General features: G+C 38.8%; 1 protein-coding gene across 1 annotated transcript; it reads right to left on the minus strand.

Moving 5' to 3' along the window:
* Window positions 1-1,060: 1,060 nt before the first annotated feature.
* On the minus strand, window positions 1,061-7,190 carry rpl23 (ribosomal protein L23). The gene is made up of 5 exons (XM_028818980.2): window positions 7,100-7,190; window positions 6,262-6,345; window positions 5,274-5,402; window positions 2,971-3,084; window positions 1,061-1,192 (listed from the first exon to the last, which is right to left on the minus strand). Exons 1-5 carry the CDS (start codon window positions 7,110-7,112, stop codon window positions 1,110-1,112), a joined length of 423 nt encoding a protein of 140 aa, XP_028674813.1. The 5' UTR covers window positions 7,113-7,190; the 3' UTR covers window positions 1,061-1,109.
* Between the last annotated feature and the right edge of the window lie 10,379 nt (window positions 7,191-17,569).

Consider the following 17,569-nt stretch of genomic DNA (forward strand, 5'->3'; position numbering starts at 1 on the left):
CTGAATACTTGTAGGAATGATCAATTTTAATTTCTTATAAATGTGCAGAATTCACTGTATGTATACACAGAATACACAAGTTATCTACACACTTGAACTGGAATCTGAGGCAAACGCAAGCAACTGATCAAATCAGTCTTTTTCATTTCATGAAGAGGCTTAGTCCATTTGGGGTGGGGTGCATTTCTACACTAGTTCTACCAGCTTGTTATACAGTGTCATATACTGGGGGAAAGGTGGAAGACCAGGAAATGCTACCAGCTTTAACAAAGGCAGACATTTCTCTAGAGGTAGTAGCAGAGAACAATGCTCAATAAACAAATGGCTCTCAAACCATCTTCTCACCATTCTGGTCCACCTGTAGAACACCTTCAACTCAGGGGTGTTCACTTTCACAATGCTGCAGTCCTTGAGCAATACAGCTAGCCTCTTTCACTTCAATATTTTAATTTGATTTTGGCAATATATATCCCACTGTTTAATTGGGAGTGTATTTTGCATTTTTAAATGTCAACTGCTGTAACCCGGGAATTTCTTCTTGGGATCAGCAAGTATTACGTGAAAGAACTCCTCATGCTTGAGACCCACCCCGTTTTACCCATGTGCTGGAGTGTCATACATGATCACATGTTTTACAAGTCCATCATTTTCATCCTTATTACACTAGACTGTTGTCAGCCAGGCACTTCAAAAGAAATCTTCAGAATTCACTACATAGTGAGTCAATTCTAAAACACTGAAAGTTAAACATTATCCTCAGGGCTGGCTTTAGTATTTGCTAATTTCCACATTTATCACAGCATACATTTTTGGTGGAATTTGTGTGTGGGTGACCAAGTCTTATAAACAGGCAGGTGTCAGTATAGGTACTTTTTTTTTTTTTTAACATGCTTTTCAGACACACCACACCTTAAAAGTTAATAGGACAATTACCAGAACTACAGAGCTTCAATACAACAGAAGTGGTAGCAGATCTCTCGCCCTACTTTACGACTTTAAAAAACAAAACAAAAAAAAAAACAAAACAAAAAAAAAAAACAAAACACCTTCAGACACAATGTGGCAACACAGATCTTTATTACACCAATTTGAAAATACAGGATTGAAAATTATGCAATGCTGCCTGCATTTGAAGCAATCCTGGGCCACAAGTCTGCACATTCCTTTGCAACTGGTCCTGTAATAGCAGATCCTGAAAGCAAAATTAACAGTCACTTGTTTATCCAAAGAAAAAATTTATACACAGACAAATACACACACACAGACACCCCCCCCCCCCCCAAAAAAAAACAGGTAAAGAGTGAACTGTCACAATGCGGATTGAGAATCTAGCAGCATATAAGGCTGCCGCCTCACCCAAAAGCAATGTTTTTATTGTTCCCTTCAATGACGACTCACTTCAACCATGAAGTAGGTGAGGCAAGCGCTTTAAAGAAGGGAATTACAGTAATATGGAATACTAAATACTGTATTTAATGTAATGTTATAGTACTACACACATTAGGGCTTCATCTATTAAACATTAGATATGATAATCCGACAATATTTATTGTTTACATCAAGGGTGCTTACTTCTGGTCCATTGTTTCCACTACCTTTCTCTTAACATGTTGACTAAGAGTAAGTACATATACACATTATTCCTTCTAGTGACGTATACACACAGCCTTTAGTGTCTGACTGAATGTTAATCAGCACTTCATGCAGGTTTTGCTTAGCATCCTGAAATACTGATTTAATAATCAGTAGCTATTACAGACCTCTACCGAATACAGGCATAAAGTAGTTTCCTTCTGTTCAAGAAGGCTGCAAGAGACACTTCTTTCTAATGAGGGGGATAATGCATGCACAGACAGCAGGTATGATCGCAATGCTGATCTAGTTTTTTGCAGAAGCATAAAACGATAGCAGGCTATCAAGACCAAATAAGCTTTAGTTACCACACATTCATCAAAATGACCCTGTTCTATAAATCTCACTGGCAAACAGGGTGGAGATTAATTTTATTTGTTTTCAATGCACATAAAGAAAAAAAAAAACAGATCGAAGTGACCAATCTAATGTACAGGTGATGTGCACATCGTGTAATAAACGTAAATCAAATGAGCTAGATATTGTAATTAAACCAAATTTATATAAAAATAATTCCTTTTATTTTTTTACATAAATTTGGCTAAGAGAAATTTTTCTTTGTGGTCTTAAGTGTTAAAACAGTCTGCCTTAAATTCAACTCTAGAGTCTACTAACCTTTTCTTATCTACTTCAACTTTTTACATGAATTTAATGTCATTATGAGTTTAGCTTTCTTACAAGGACTGGATAAAATGAGGCAAAGACCTTTTTTGATGGTAGTTTATAAAAATTGGAATCATTTCAAAGAAATTATACCAGGTGACATTACAATATGTCAAGATTGTTATGCAAAATATTGTATCTGCTGTAGCCCACCTAATCCAATTCAAGAAGCAAAGGGTGTTGGGAGACTATCTGGGCTGCAACACAAAGCAAAATTAAACCCTGGACAACTCTAAACCCTGTATTTCACAGGGCACACAGCCATACATAATATACAGTGATACTAAATTTGGAGTTAAACATGTATGCTGTTAAGTTCAATAATTTGGTGAACACAAAGCATATATATGGGTGAAATTGCACAATTAAGATTATATTTCAGTGCAAAAATCAGCCAAGACCCTTAAAAGACCGATTACAATGAAAAGCTGCAGCCACAGACTGAGGGAGAATCCCATACCTAGAAAGTACAGAAGCTAGTAAACAAGTTAGCCGAAAATGACTAGATGAAAATGAAAAGTTAACACCTAAACAGCCCTTTAGGAACAAAGGTAGGCACCCATAGCTTAAACTGCACTTTGATTAATTAAAAAATGACTTGCTAAAACAAATCTGACAATACTTAATCAGTACCAAAACAATTAAACGGTTTACATTTTTTGTTCTGAACCTTACCTTTCATTTCTCCTTTGTTGTTCACTATTACCCCTGCATTATCTTCAAAATAGAGGAAAACTCCATCTTTTCTTCTAAAAGATTTTCGTTGTCGTATTACCACCGCAGGATGCACTGCAAATATACACTCATAAGCATAAGACAAAAAATTCAGGAATCTAAAAACAACAAATATGAAAGCGTAGTTCTGCCTGGGATATTAATCAATACAACAGACAATTCAAGGCAATCTCTCAAACTAATACTTGTCTAAAGGAACAACTATGAAACTAACACGGACCATCTATCTATCTATCTATCTATCTATCTATTAATAACAATAAAAACTGAATTTATTGCTGGGTGCAGTTAATGTGTTGATAATGAACATCATTTTAACAAGAGAGGAGGGGTCTAGAATTTCTGTGCAGTCTAACATGCAACATTTTAACAAATCAAGCAACTGTTGGCTGTGAGTATGGCGAAGACCTATCAAAATGCTTACAACAATGCCAGTTTATTTAGGAACAGATCCCCTTCACTTTTCCACACTCTGTGCTCCCTTTAATGCTGAATCTGCTTCACTGCAAAACAGCACTTATCTGGTTAAGAACTTGTATTGAGGAAATACAACTTAAAACCTAAAATTGTAGTGCAGTATAATCACTCATCTCTACATGATGATACTTTACTCTTCAAACAAAGATTAATTGCCTGTCCTCTATGGAACAATCGAAGAACCTATACACAGAGATGAGAAATGTACTCCTCAAAGACTTCCATGTTATCCCTTCTCATAGTTATGAAGGACCAATAGTGAAAAGAGATGTTAAATGAGCTCGGGATCCTTGTATTTCAGGCAAGTTTATGTTTAAATACAGGTTTGTCAAAAGTTCTTAAAATATTATACCTGTTAAAAATTGATAAACTTAAGATTGTTCCATTATCAACACTAAACATTTTTGGGGAACGGAGATACTGGATTTCTATAAGGAAACGTATTGTGGATACGTTTGTATTGTTGATAAAAGCTCTTCTATTAGCTCACATTATAAGAGGACCACTTCTGAAGAAGACTTTGCATACTTGCACCTGACTACCGGCAGTTCACCACAGTGCAAACCTGTGAACTAAGGTGGTTCATGGTGGGACTCCATGGCAGTAGTGGAAATCACCTGCACATGATGTCCTTTAAAACCCATATTGCTACAGTCTCTGTAGTCTATTAATGAAGTACTCAAAAGGTAGGCAATGTACTTAAACTTCTCATGACATCCCACCACAACTATTTTGTCACAAGGTTTTCACAGGGAAACAAAATCAAGAGAATCCACCATTATACTTTTACAATAACAATATTTAATTTAGTAAATGACAGCCTGTGGGCAGCATCAACATATCAAATCCATTCCCACAAATCATGGAATACTATACATGGTAGTGAATCACTAATCCAACTAACATGCTTTTTGACAGATGGCATGAACAAAAAAGACAGGAAATTCTGTAAGATTCTTTCAAGCTTTATACTTTGATGTGTCAGCCTAATGAAACAGACTTTCATGAAAATGGAGACAGATCCTCCCCTCAGAAAAATTGATGGAAAAGATTGACAAAAACAAGAATACATAGTTTCTAAGAATGTGTACGGTTAAAGAAATGGACTGCAGTGACAGTACCAGATAATGGTTGATAAATTGCACCGGTTATAAATCCTCTGTAGGCTTGCAAGTTAAATGTACTAAAAAGAAATTGCAAAAAATTAATTTTATCCACAATATAATTTAGATTGACTATTTAAGAATCAATGCTTAGGCTATACAATGGACTGGTGAAACTGCATCTGGAATATTGTGTGCATTTCTGGTCACCACGATAAAAGAGCTTGAAGGTGACGAGAGGAGAGATGCAAACAGGTGCATCCCAGGACTTCAGAACAATGCCACACTCTGACAGACTTCAGAGAATAAAACCTGTTTAGTCTGGAGAAGAGTAGACAGTGTGGGGTCACCAAAATTCTCAAAGGTATTAATAAAAGTAAAGCAAGCACAAGGACACCACTGGAAGTTACACGTAAGGGTAGAAAGCATTTCTTTATGCACAAATTGTGGGAGTCTGGAACAAAATATGGCAACATGTAGATGAAACATTAAAAACCTTCAAGAAAAATCTGGATGAGTGTTTTGCAATAGTTTTTGCTATTAGCTAAACAAAGGATTTTCATGGGATGAATGCCCTTGTTTGTCAGTTTTTTTTCTGTTCAATGAAAAGGAGACTGCAAGAATATACAAAAAAAGGGCAGACCAACACATATACTAACATACCCTTTTTTCTGAGCTCAGGCTTGCCTTTCTTCACTGTTGCCATCACCATGTCACCAACACCAGCAGCAGGTAGCCTGTTGAGGCGACCTTTGATCCCCTTAACGGAGATAATGTACAGGTTCTTGGCTCCTGAAAATTGAAAAAGTGTCATAACCAACATATGCTGCATTTCTAGTTTATTGGTAAAAGCTTTGCTAACCTAAAAGGAAAGGTCACAGGACAAGACATCCTTAGAAAAAGTTCTGACAGAAAACAAATACTGAGCTGTCTAACAAACACTTCTACACATGCCTTTTTGGAATCAACTGCAACCATATATATATATTTTTTGGATACAAAAAAAGTCTGTGCCAAGATCTGCTTACATCTTACTAAAAGTTAACTTTCAATAAATTGATTAAGGTGTGCTTAATATATTTAATATGTATTACATTGTTGATTGAGAACGTAACAGCACATGTGACTGCCGTCTCACCCAAAAACAATGTCATTACTGTTCCCTTTCACGACAACTCACTGCAGCCACTTAACAGGTGAAGCAAGTGCTTTAAAAAGGGTGAATATCTAAAGTTCTGTCCACTATATAACAGGTTCTTCAGTCTTAAAAAAAAACAAAAAAACAAAACAAATACAAAAAAATGCTAGGCTATAAAAATGTAAGCATATTGTTAAGCAAGCATGCAGTACTGAAACTTTTCAAATGAATCCCTCCAGAATAATTACATTATTGCTTGTATTTGTCATAACTAAAAATATCAAGTACAACTGTAAAAACTAAACAAGTAATATTGTTTAAAAACACAATTTAGACTTATTTGGAGTAAATTGTGTGATGGGGTAATGCCCAGCTAAAGTATACACATACTTAAAAGACACTTCGTGTTAGAGCAAGGCACATAGTTTACTAAAGACAACCTTACAAACAATAGAGTCGAGATGATCACCATATTTCAAGTTCTTACTGTCATATCTCAGCAAATCTGCTTACCTGTATTGTCTGCACAGTTGATGACAGCACCCACTGGGAGACCCAGGGAGATGCGAAACTTCGCACCAGATGAACCACCACGTCCTACAATATACAACATTACACAAGATTAAAAAAAAAACCAACAAAAAAAAAAACCTATAAATTAATATTGGGCTCAAGAACAACAATCGGCTCCTCGTTCTTAAAGCAGCAATGTTGGAGACAACGTCAACTTTACTTTGCGTAGACAAAAGTAGAAAACGAGCGTAATCTGCATTGCACATGCCATGAAAGGCGACATAAGGTTTGTACTAAAGTGTAAATAAATAACACGAGAATGCAACAATTACATAATATCCAGAGATTCAAATGAATGGTCTGCAAACAGTTTAACGAGGCTTCCATTTACACGGACGACTCGGTCAATTCATTACATTTCACGTTCACTAAACTAGCATTTTCTACTATTACAACTAGTAAAGTTTCCAGGCCGCCGGATGGCCAGCTCTGGATCTCGTTTCAGCTACCATCAACTGCGACTGGCGGGTGTTTTACCTATGTAGCGGACACTAACTGAAATAGATATTTTACAAGGGAAATGTGAATTTAAAACAAATGTCGCGTACGAACGCATATGGCAACCTTGGGTTTAACGCAACGTAAAAGGCGTTCATTACTCCAGAGGCCTCATTCTTAAAACCATTAATCTTCACATTTCATATTCCTATGATATATCCGTGAAAATACTAAGACTACGAATTAGTTACTTACAAAGCGAAGCCATTTCTGCGTAAAACACAACGAACAGAAAGGGGATGGAAAAGGATTCATTCACTACAATCATACCAGCACATACCTCTCTTAGACATGTCGGCTCAAGGAAAGAGAGAACGACCCGCAGAGATTCATGGGATATAAGCTACACTCTCTGGCTTCATACCCCCGTCACGTGATCGTCAAAAAACGCACAAATAATAGATCCGATGGGGAAACTTGCGTTGTAATGTATCTGAGTCCGCTTTGACCTCACGAACAAACCACTCAAAAGTGTCGTTTCGCTGTCATTGCATGATTAAAAATGATCGCGTGAAGACTTTCGTTTGCACGGATTAATTTAAGCTCCTACTCGTGTGTCAGGGTGGCCATTTCAATTAGGTTAAGTAAAACAGACTTTTATTATCCCAGAGAAAAATGTATTCCTTGCAGGAAAGTACAAATCATAAGCCATTGTTACACACATGCAAGAAAATAAGCAAAGATTCAAAAACTGCAAATTAATGTTGTCAAAAGAACACGCACTCGAGATTAGTACAAAGAAGAATAATGATCGTTAACATTACACAAAATAATAATTGATAAAACTTTATTTGACATCAGTGAGAAATCAGCTTTTTAGACAAACTTTTTAAATAGATAGATAGGTGTGAAAGGCACTATATAACAGATAGATAGATAGATAGATAGATAGATAGATAGATAGATAGATAGATAGATAGATAGACAGACAGACTATGGTCTGAACACTACAGAATGACTAAAATTGAAGAACATTAAAAAGAAAGAAAACATCTGATTTGGCAGTCCCAGTCACAGTAAGGCACTATGTAGGCATATTGCTGCTGGTTTAAAGGAGCCCTGGTAGCTTTTCATGACACACTTCTGCTGAATGATTCATTGGCTGAAAGTCCTTAGTGTTGGTGTGTCAGAGAGAGGATGTACAGCATTGTTCATAATAGCACTCATTTTGGTCTTTATTCTACTACTTCCAGGGGGTACAGTGTGCATCCCATAACGGAAATTGCCCTTTTTATTAGCTTGATGGTTCAGAAGGCCTCCCTTGAAGTGATGTTACCAGCCCAGCACACAACACTGACTGTCACACAGATGTTGAATATGTGAAGGATGTGACAACCCACATTAATGGAACACAGTCTTTTAAGAAATAAAGAGTCTGCTCTGCTCTGTTCTGCCCTTTCTTCTCTAGTTCCTCTGTGTAATGAACAGGTCCGGATTAAGACCTTTAGAGGCCCTAAGCACTTAAAAGATTTTGATGTCCCATATATATATCTAATTAAAAATATAAACAATAATAAACTGTAAATTAAAATTTTATTTTTCAAAATGAAACAAAACTTACAGTAAGAATGAGGGATATAGGGGCCCCTTTTTGTGGCACCTGGTTCAGCTGTGCCTTTCACAGTTTTGCATCATATGGTCAAAGGTAAATCCAGCAATGGAACATTTTTCTGGTGCCCCCTTTCCCTTATTATATTGTACCAGTAATGGTGTAGTGAATACACTTGACTTGAGCATTCCTAGTTTTCATCCTCTTTCTCTTTACATTTAGCACTCGTTTGCTCAGAGGTTGATGCTCTTGTTGCTTCCTGAGCTGCTCTTCTTTTCTCCACCCTAGCAGCCCGTTTCTTCTCTTCATTCGTTGGCATCTTTTCATGTTAAAACTGATTAAGTCAGTGTTTGCGTTGCAATTACTTAGTACATTTTCTTTAATTTTTCACTTAAGCTGGCACTTAAGTCTTCAATATGCCTCAAGAATGATTTAAGATATGAAGAGGTAGGGGAAGTGACGGCGAAGGTGGTAGGGATGAGAACAGTGCCCATACGCATGAGCCATACGGCCGCCCTGCTGGCCGCTGCCGAGAGTTGATTCTACAATAAAATACAATGAAAATGAAAAGAAGAATAAACTTGGAAGTCAATCATTACCCCGAAAACGGATAGTAGATGTCACGTAGTATATGTGTATCAAATTTCACGTCAATAGAGATAGATAAAGAGAGAGATAAATCTTTATTGTCATTGTCACTTTTACAAAGGAACAACAAAATTGAAGGTGCTGTCGACTCAGTGTGAGGCATAAGAATTAAAAAACAAGAAAAGAAGAGGTAATGAGTGCATTACAGTTATATACAAATTACACTTTTCATATACATATTGCACTGGTTAAATGTAGAAATTGCACTGACTGACTTAAGGTCTGTACTGCACATTGAGAGAATGATATGGAGCAGTTTAATTTGAGTTCAGGGCCATGATTGCTTTTGGATAAAAACTGTTTTTAAGGCGGTTTGTCCTGGTTTTCATTGCTCTGTATCTCTTGCCCGATGGCAAAAGCTGGAAGAGGCAATGAAAGGAATGTGATGCATCCTGTGAAATGTCTATTGCTTTTTTGCGGCATCAGGAGGTGTAGATTTGTTCCAGAGTGGGGAGGGTACAGACAATTGTTCTCTCTGCTGTCCTGATGACCCTGTGGAGCGCTTTCTTTTCTGAGGAAGTGCAGCTGCCGTACCACACACACAGTCCGTACGTAAGCACACTCTCAATGGAACAGTGATAAAAGGCAAGGAGCAGATTTTTGGGGAGATGGTTCTTTCTGAGGATTCTCAGAAAATACAGTTTCTGTTGTGCCTTCTTCAGTAGCTCCTTGGTGTTGGCGCTCCAGGTCAGGTCATCCTCCAGCTCAATGCCCAGTGACCTGAACACCGGTACTCTCTCCACACAAGCACTGCCAATGATGAGTGGCTGGATGTCAGTTTTGTTTTTTCGAAAGTCAATAACAAGCTCCTTCATTTGTGTGGTGTTGAGGAGCAGGTTATTGACTCTGTACCACTCCGACAGCTGCTCCACCTCGTCCCTGTATGCCAGCTCACCCTCCCTGCCTGACCACTGTCGTGTCATCTGCATACTTTATGATCTTGTTGCTGTGGTGGGTAGGATCACAGACATATGTGTAGAGGGCTGAGCACACAACCCTGCAGCGTCCCAGTGTTGAGGCTGAGCGTAGTGGAGGTGTGGGGACCCAGTCTGACCTTTTGGGAGCGACCAGACAGGAAGTCCAGTATCCAACTACATGTGGGTGATGGAAGTCTCAGATCTGCCAGTTTGGACACCAGTCGTTGTGGGAGGATGGTGTTAAATGCCGAGGTTTGACATCAGCGACCTTCTCCATCACTATGTGCCTGTCTGTCCACTAAGGTCCTCTGATTCTGGAAATCTTATTATGCCCTACACTAATCTACACTCCATGGGTGACAGGACCTTCAGCTGTATAGCACCCAGACTCTGGAATGACCTACCGAAATTAATCAGGTCAGCTGACTTCATGAATTCTTTTAAAAAAACAACTCAAAACTCATCTGTTCAGGATGGCTTTTAGCTCTACTTGACTTTATTACCCTTCTCTCAGTTTACTTCTATGTCAAGATGCTAATGTAACCTGTGTGTATGTGTGTGTGTGTGTGTGTGTGTGCGTGTGTGTGTGTGTGTGTGTGTGTGTGTGTGTGTGTGTGTGCGAGACCATTAATTATGTTGTCTGTTAGGCTTTTCTCTGAATTTACTATCTTACTCTCTTTATTTATTTATTTGGTTTAGTACAATGCTATATACTGTATACCCTGCCGTTCTATCTTAAACTCTGTGAAGTGCCTTGAGCATGGGAAAGGTGCTATATAAATAAAATGTATTATTATTATTATTATTATTATTATTAATAGGTCAAATGGTTTGCGAGGTACAGGTGATTTAAAATCCTGGACAGACAAACGGTCATGGTATCGTATTATATATAAAGATTATATTATATTATATTACACTGTATTGTAGTGGGGCCACATAGGGGATTTTATCTGTGTGTACATATGTTCTGTTGAGTGATTGTTAAATGTGAATGTCAACCCTAGTTGTGCTGACTCCTGTTTGTAAATTAGGGTCTGGGCCTTTAAGCAGATTTGCACTGATGTAGAGGGTCTCGTTGGATTTGTAATTTTTTTTTGTTCTTTATTTCGCCTTATACAATTTCTTGTATTAGGAATTTGTTAGTTTTCGCATACCCCTTGGGGTCAGAGCGCAGAATTAGCCATTGTACAGTGCCCCTGGAGCAATTACAGGGTAAGGGTCTTGCTCAAGGGCCCAGCAGAGCAGGATCTCTTTTGGCAGTGACGGGGATTCGAACCGGCAACCTTCTGGATACCAGCACAGATCCTTAGCCTCAGAGCCACCACTCTGCCCAAAGTTTGTGGTTTGTATGCACTGTACTGATAAAATCGGAAGAGAAGGCTGTTGCAGAACTTTTTGGTTTTACTCTTTTCCAATCAACTTCATCATGAGCAGCTCCTAAAACTTTCGTTAACTGGGCATTCATAGTGGAGAAGGATGGTGATCAGCCATCAGATTTAAGGATGGAGGTGGTTTCTCTTTCTGTGAAATCCAATCCACCAATGCTGTTTGAGAAGAGGCACGTCTCTGAAGACTATTCTTCTGGACTCTGGTGGGAGAGCTGTATTCACTATTCAAGTTCCACCACATCCTTCCATCCTTTAACTATTGTTTACATTACCAGAACCACTTGCATCACCAATAGTAAAGACTTATTCCAGAATGTAAATATCATCATTTGTTTAGTACTTTTATTATTATTTTTCGTTACTGTGTTTGTAAGCAGTTACTATAATAAATAAGGAATATTTGTATACAGTATTTGCATGTTGGATGTGTTTAATCTATGTGGGCATTTTCCTGGGATATTGTTAATATTTGGGTGTCAGGGCGGAAATATTATAGGGCTTAGGTGCTGGTTTGATTGTATCCATTCTTCATTTTAAAATCGTAGTGGCTTCTTTGCTACGTAAATCTGCTGGCAACCTCTGCACTTGCTAGAAGTTGGGGGGGTGCGATATTATATTATGTTATATTATGAGTTTCATTGTAAAATATATTTAACTTCATAAATGAGTGTTTGGAGACACTGGTGCTGTACTGAATTTATACTGTAGGAAAACATAACATAAACTACTGTCCAGCAACCCTGAATGTGGGTTTTCGTTTCTGTTTGCTATATGGCACTTCCCTTTAAGGACAAATTACTATAAATAGTTTCAGCCAATCAGCACCTTCCAAACACCCAACATGACAGCGAGAGTCTTCATTGTTAGCGGCGTTAGATGAGTGCTTCATTTACTTGGATTGAGTTGTTGGACTATTTACTGTTATGTTATGTATTGTTTGAGTTGCTGTTTAATATAACAAGAGGGCTTACTTAGTTTGTAAATCGATATGAAATGCACACACATGCTTCTTAAATTATGTAATGAAATGCCTACTTTTCCATTTTCCATTTTAGGAAATCGTAATGTTTACTTGTTGCTGTTTTTATGCATCATATTGTATTAAAGAGATAGTTCTAAAATGTCCCTCCAGCCCAAAATCTAAGGAAGAGGTAGCCAGGCAGTTAGATGGATAAAACACACGTTTAAATGTTTTCTATAAAGCCTTGGTAAGTGTCAGGAGGAGGAAGTGCTGCCGCCAGGTCGGCCACAGCTAAGCAGCATTGCAGCTCTGTATTTTTTTGGTTATGATCATCTCTGTGGTTGTATTCCTGTTAGTTTAATATCTGATAGGCTTCCCTGTGCGGGGTTGTCCACTGTGTATTAAACAGATGTTTGGGAACTGTGGCCTAGACAGGTGGGGTTTGCTTCACCAGGCCCAGACATGATCCCGATACTGCAGTTTCCAGGAGTAATTTTAACAAAAGATGTCCCACCAGCCCAGTATCTAAGGAAGAGGTAGCGTGGCAGTTAAATGAGTAAAGCACATGTTTTAGTGTTTTCTATGACGTTCTGGTAGGTGTCAAGAGGAGGAAGTCCCACACATCCTCCTGCCTATCTATCAAGGCTTCCTTGGCTGGGGCTAGATATCGGTGCTGGCCAATCACAGATCACTTTCATTGGCTGCTGTAAATGAGGCCTTGCCTTTAGTGAATATTTAATACCCATTTCTTTTTGGTGTCTTTCCTTTTTTTACTCTCATTTCTAGCACTTCTGCTGCCTTTCTAGCCTGCTTGCTGCTTTCTCCCAAAGGGTGTCTCCAACCTGGTGAAGTCTCAGGCTCGAGAAGCAACTTTTGCCGAGTGCCCCCTTGCATCTTTGTGTTTTTTTAGTTATGATCACGTCTGCAGTTTTATTCCTGTCAGTTTAATATCTAATAGGCTTTCCAGCACCAACATCTATCCCCAACTCAAACCCCACAGCAAACTCAGTCTAAATAGGCAGGCAGGAAGGTATGAGGCACTTTCTCAAACATTTAAACATGTGTTTTACCCACCAAACTGCCTAGTTACCTCTTCCTTTGTTAATGGGCTGGTGGGGCATCTTTATTTAAAACTATCTGTTCAATAAAGTAATTCCTCAGTGTCATATATTTTTGTTACTATGCTCAAGTCCATCTTCATTGAGATTCTGTTCTATATGTTGTATATGCAAACATTTTAAATGGGAGCCTTTATTGTACTGACTGTAGCAGACTTGTCATTTTCTAAAAATGACTTAATTTCCATGATATTGACAATTAATCATAAGATCAAATATCAAAGAGGCTGTGAGTTTGTGTGGACTGTGCTGAATTTTTTTTTTCGTGCCATTAACAATGCATTCTGTCCTAAATGACAACTCACAAGCTTTCTGGATATTTCCTAAAGGACAATGCTTTTTAGTTAGTTTATTCATATATTTTGATAGTGTTCTATTTTAATTTAATCTGAATTATTTTAAACATATTACCTATATTCATTACCAATGTAGATATGTAGCTTGGTGAAAATTAACAAAAAGTAGCAATACATATAGTAGTTATGGTGGTTTGTCTGCTTTTGGTTCCAGTAGTGTCAGTGTGGCTGAAAAACAGAGGGGCGGCAGACGAGCTCAAGTAATGGGAGACAGGACACCTCCTCACCCTGATGCTGAGGATCTCCTCATAAATATTCCCATCTTATGCTTTTTTCTCATTATTACCATATTACTATTATTAATGTTGAACACGTGTGCCTTATTGTATGTGTGTGACAGGAAGAACGGTAAAGCATTGAATGAAACGCAGTGTTGATGATCGGTGACAAGTGGGTAATACGACAGGAAAGGAGCGGGGAAACGTTAATTGTGTCAGTGACTGGGATTGCGTAATGTGAAGATGGTTTAAGAATACAGAAATAATAAAAGCCCAGTCTCTCAATGATTCTATTTACATCAATAATTTATTCTGCTGTGCTGCAGTTCAGGCGATGTCTTATTTACTGATCCCCCGGCAGCATTTGACAAGACGCATTCTTAAGGGACGGATGTCGCTGACATAGTCAGGTGCTTTTTTGAAAGTTTGGGTCCAGATGTTCTTATCCAACTGCAGAAGTCCCAAGGCTCCCTCAAATTGCAGCAGACGCTGTTCTTGGCACCGATTCTGTTTTGAAGACAATTGTAATTAGTTAGGCAGCACACGCTTTTACACACACTACATTTTGGAAATCAACCATTCATATCAGCTACAGAGTCTGAAAAATCACTGAATATTAAAAACACTTAATGAGGACTGTCTTGCGCGTATATTGTCATGATGGATTCTGCTTTGTAAATTCGAAGTTGAAGCGTCTCTCAGCTTCTCTGACATGATCGACATGGGGTGGAATAGAAGCTGGACTATTACAATACCCGTGGTGCCTTACGGCACACCAAGAAACTTGGTATCCCAAATCTTTCATAGTGTCTCTTAAAAATATTTATTAACTTATAAGTAAGTAAGAAAAGTCTTTATTTTTGTTTTGACCTAGGTCCATGCTCAAGCCCCATCTACAAAAACCGCAAGTTTCGAACTCACATTGGAACTCAGATGGAAAAAAGGCCACTGATTTTATTTTTCGAACCAAAAGAAACCCGCAATAGACCGGCTGACCAATAGAACTTCTGACTGCGGCGATGCTAGTGACGTCATCGCGCTTGCGAGCCTCAAAACAAGCCAGCGCTTCAACAGCTCGACACAGTCGACACGTCAGGATAGAGCAGCCCACCACTACCTGCACGTTTTCATTCTAACCCTTTTCTTAATTAGTCACCAGTTTTGCTGCTAATTAACTCTTCATGTTAAATGACGTGGGTTTCCTCCGGGCGCTCCGGTTTCCTCCCACAGTCCAAAGACATGCAGGTTAGGTGGATTGGCGATTCTAAATTGGCCCTAGTGTGTGCTTGGTGTGTGGGTATGTTTGTGTGTGTCCTGCGGTGGGTTGGCACCCTGCCCAGGATTGTTTCCTGCCTTGTGCCCTGTGTTGGCTGGGATTGGCTCCAGCAGACCCCCGTGACCCTGTGTTCGGCTTCAGCGGGTTGGACGATAGATGGATGGATGTTAAATGACGTTCTGTTTAAGACTCAGACCCCTTAATTGTTTCTTTTTTCCTTAATTATAATAGCCAAATAATAATGAGCTACAAAAGGAGCCAACACATGACCAACAACCTGTGTCCATCATACAATATCTGGAAATAAAGAAAGGTGAAGGTCTCAGCAATGTTGATCTGCTCAAGTCCTCAAAATATTTTGACGGTGTTCTTAGAAAAAAAGAAAATCAACAATTCTGGAAATGTCTGCTGTGGTGGAATGAGAGCACTGACAAGCCATGGAATTAAATAACGGGTTTAATTAATAACAAGAATTAAAGAATGACATAGCTTGGACTAAGATGGTCATCTGTTGCCTCTCTAACTTTACATCTCATTTCTGAAGCAATTCTGAGGACTGATTCTTTAAAAAACGACTCAATTAAAATGAAAGGAAAAGAAGTCAATTAGCATCAAAAACTGTTCACTAATTAAGAAAATGGTTGGAATTAAAACCGGCAGCCACAGTTGCTCTCCAGGACTGGAATTGGAGGCCACTGGTGTACAGTCATATCTTCGATCTTAGAGATATTTAGCTGTAAAAAGGAACTTTGACATCACTGAACAAAGTCATCAACAGCCGGTCCACGGCTGTCCTCTTTAATCTTGTAGGAGATTGATAACGATGGAGCCATTTGCAAATTTCAGGATATATCTGTCCTTGTGCAGTGCTTGAAATTGTTCATATCAGAACAGGACCACTAAGTAATAAAATGACAGCACGCTGCCAGACACTGATAAAGTCGGACCTCATTCCGTTTTGGCGAATCGCGACACAGCCTTCCACTTTGTTGCGGCCCCTGAAATGCCATGGGTACCCCAGGTTGGAAACCTCTGATCTAGCTATTCCTTTTTTTTACTCTCTGTCTAGACCCTTGCTGAGGACCTCCGCAGCTCCCCTCTATAGAGGCGATTGTCGCTTTATATTAAACATCTGTGATAACATCTGGTTACACTATGGTTAAGATTAGGGTCGGGGGAGGAGTTATCTACTCAAGACAAGTAAAGCGAGTGACAAAACCTGCATTCCAATTGGCTGTCCAGCGGAGCTACTGCATCACGGAGCCGATGAGGTCTGCATCGCGACTCATCCCGTTTTGTTCCAATTTAGTGATCTTCTTAAATTTAACCACGAGAGGGAGCCAGAGTAAAGCAATTCACAAAGAAGTTGAAATGTTTTCGTTCCGGTGAAATATCCACCCACTCCCACAAAAGAAACACAGAATAAATATATATAAAATGTAAGTTATATTTTCTATTGCTGGGTTGAATTAAGTCACATCCTATTCTACTATTTAAAGGACATTATGAAGAAACCAAAGCTGAAAAGCGTGACATTCCATCACAGGGCAGAATCACTCACACTTAACAAACAAGCCATCCTGCACGTCTCTGGGATGGAGATTATAAATGGAGTATCTGGGGAAACCTCCCAATTACACGGAAGGTGTGTAGTACTAGGGTGTTGTACCGTGTTAGCCATTATGAATGTAGAGGAAAACCAAGCAAAATGACACCTTTTATTGGCTAACTAAAATGATTGCAATATGTAAGCTTTCGAGGCAACTCAGGCCCCTTCTTCAGGCAAGATGTAAACGGAAGGTGTGGAAACTCCTCACAGTCAATGAGCAGACAGAGAAGCCAAAGCGTGTTGTAGGGGATGTCTGTGGGGGTAACACAGAATATACAGTGGATTCAGTAAGTATTCCAACCCCATTCACTTTCTGTGTATTTAATTGTGTCGTGGATTTAATGCTAAATGTTTAAATGTGCCATTTTGGCCATCATTTTACACTTAAAAACCCATTAAGACAAATGAAAAACAGGTTTTCAGAAAGGGTTGCAAAAGTATTAAAAATCACTGAGATCTCTGATCCATAGTATTCAGACCCTTTGCCGTGACACTCCAGATTGTACTCAGGTCCATCCTGTTTGCTTTAATTATCCTTAAACTGTGTTGAGAACTTCAGTGGAGTCCACCTGTGCAGAGGTGGCCTTAGGGGTGTGCGGGGCCTAGAGCTGACCATCCCCACGCCGGGCCGTTAAGTCAACCACTATTACCAGTATGTGTGGAGTGTATAAACTTGTGCACGAATTTAATAAAAATAAAGTTAACAT

This window comes from Erpetoichthys calabaricus, chromosome 14 (assembly GCF_900747795.2).
Source record: "Erpetoichthys calabaricus chromosome 14, fErpCal1.3, whole genome shotgun sequence".
In the NCBI taxonomy this organism is placed as follows: Eukaryota; Metazoa; Chordata; class Cladistia; order Polypteriformes; family Polypteridae; genus Erpetoichthys; species Erpetoichthys calabaricus.

Excerpts from the sequence above, each read along its gene's own strand:
- rpl23 (XM_028818980.2), bottom strand. Across the intron at positions 5,403-6,261 it reads CAACTGTGCAGACAATACAG|GAGCCAAGAACCTGTACATT; the intron begins GTAAGCAGATTT and ends TTCAATTTTCAG. Across the intron at positions 1,193-2,970 it reads CAACAAAGGAGAAATGAAAG|GATCTGCTATTACAGGACCA; the intron begins GTAAGGTTCAGA and ends TTTTGCTTTCAG.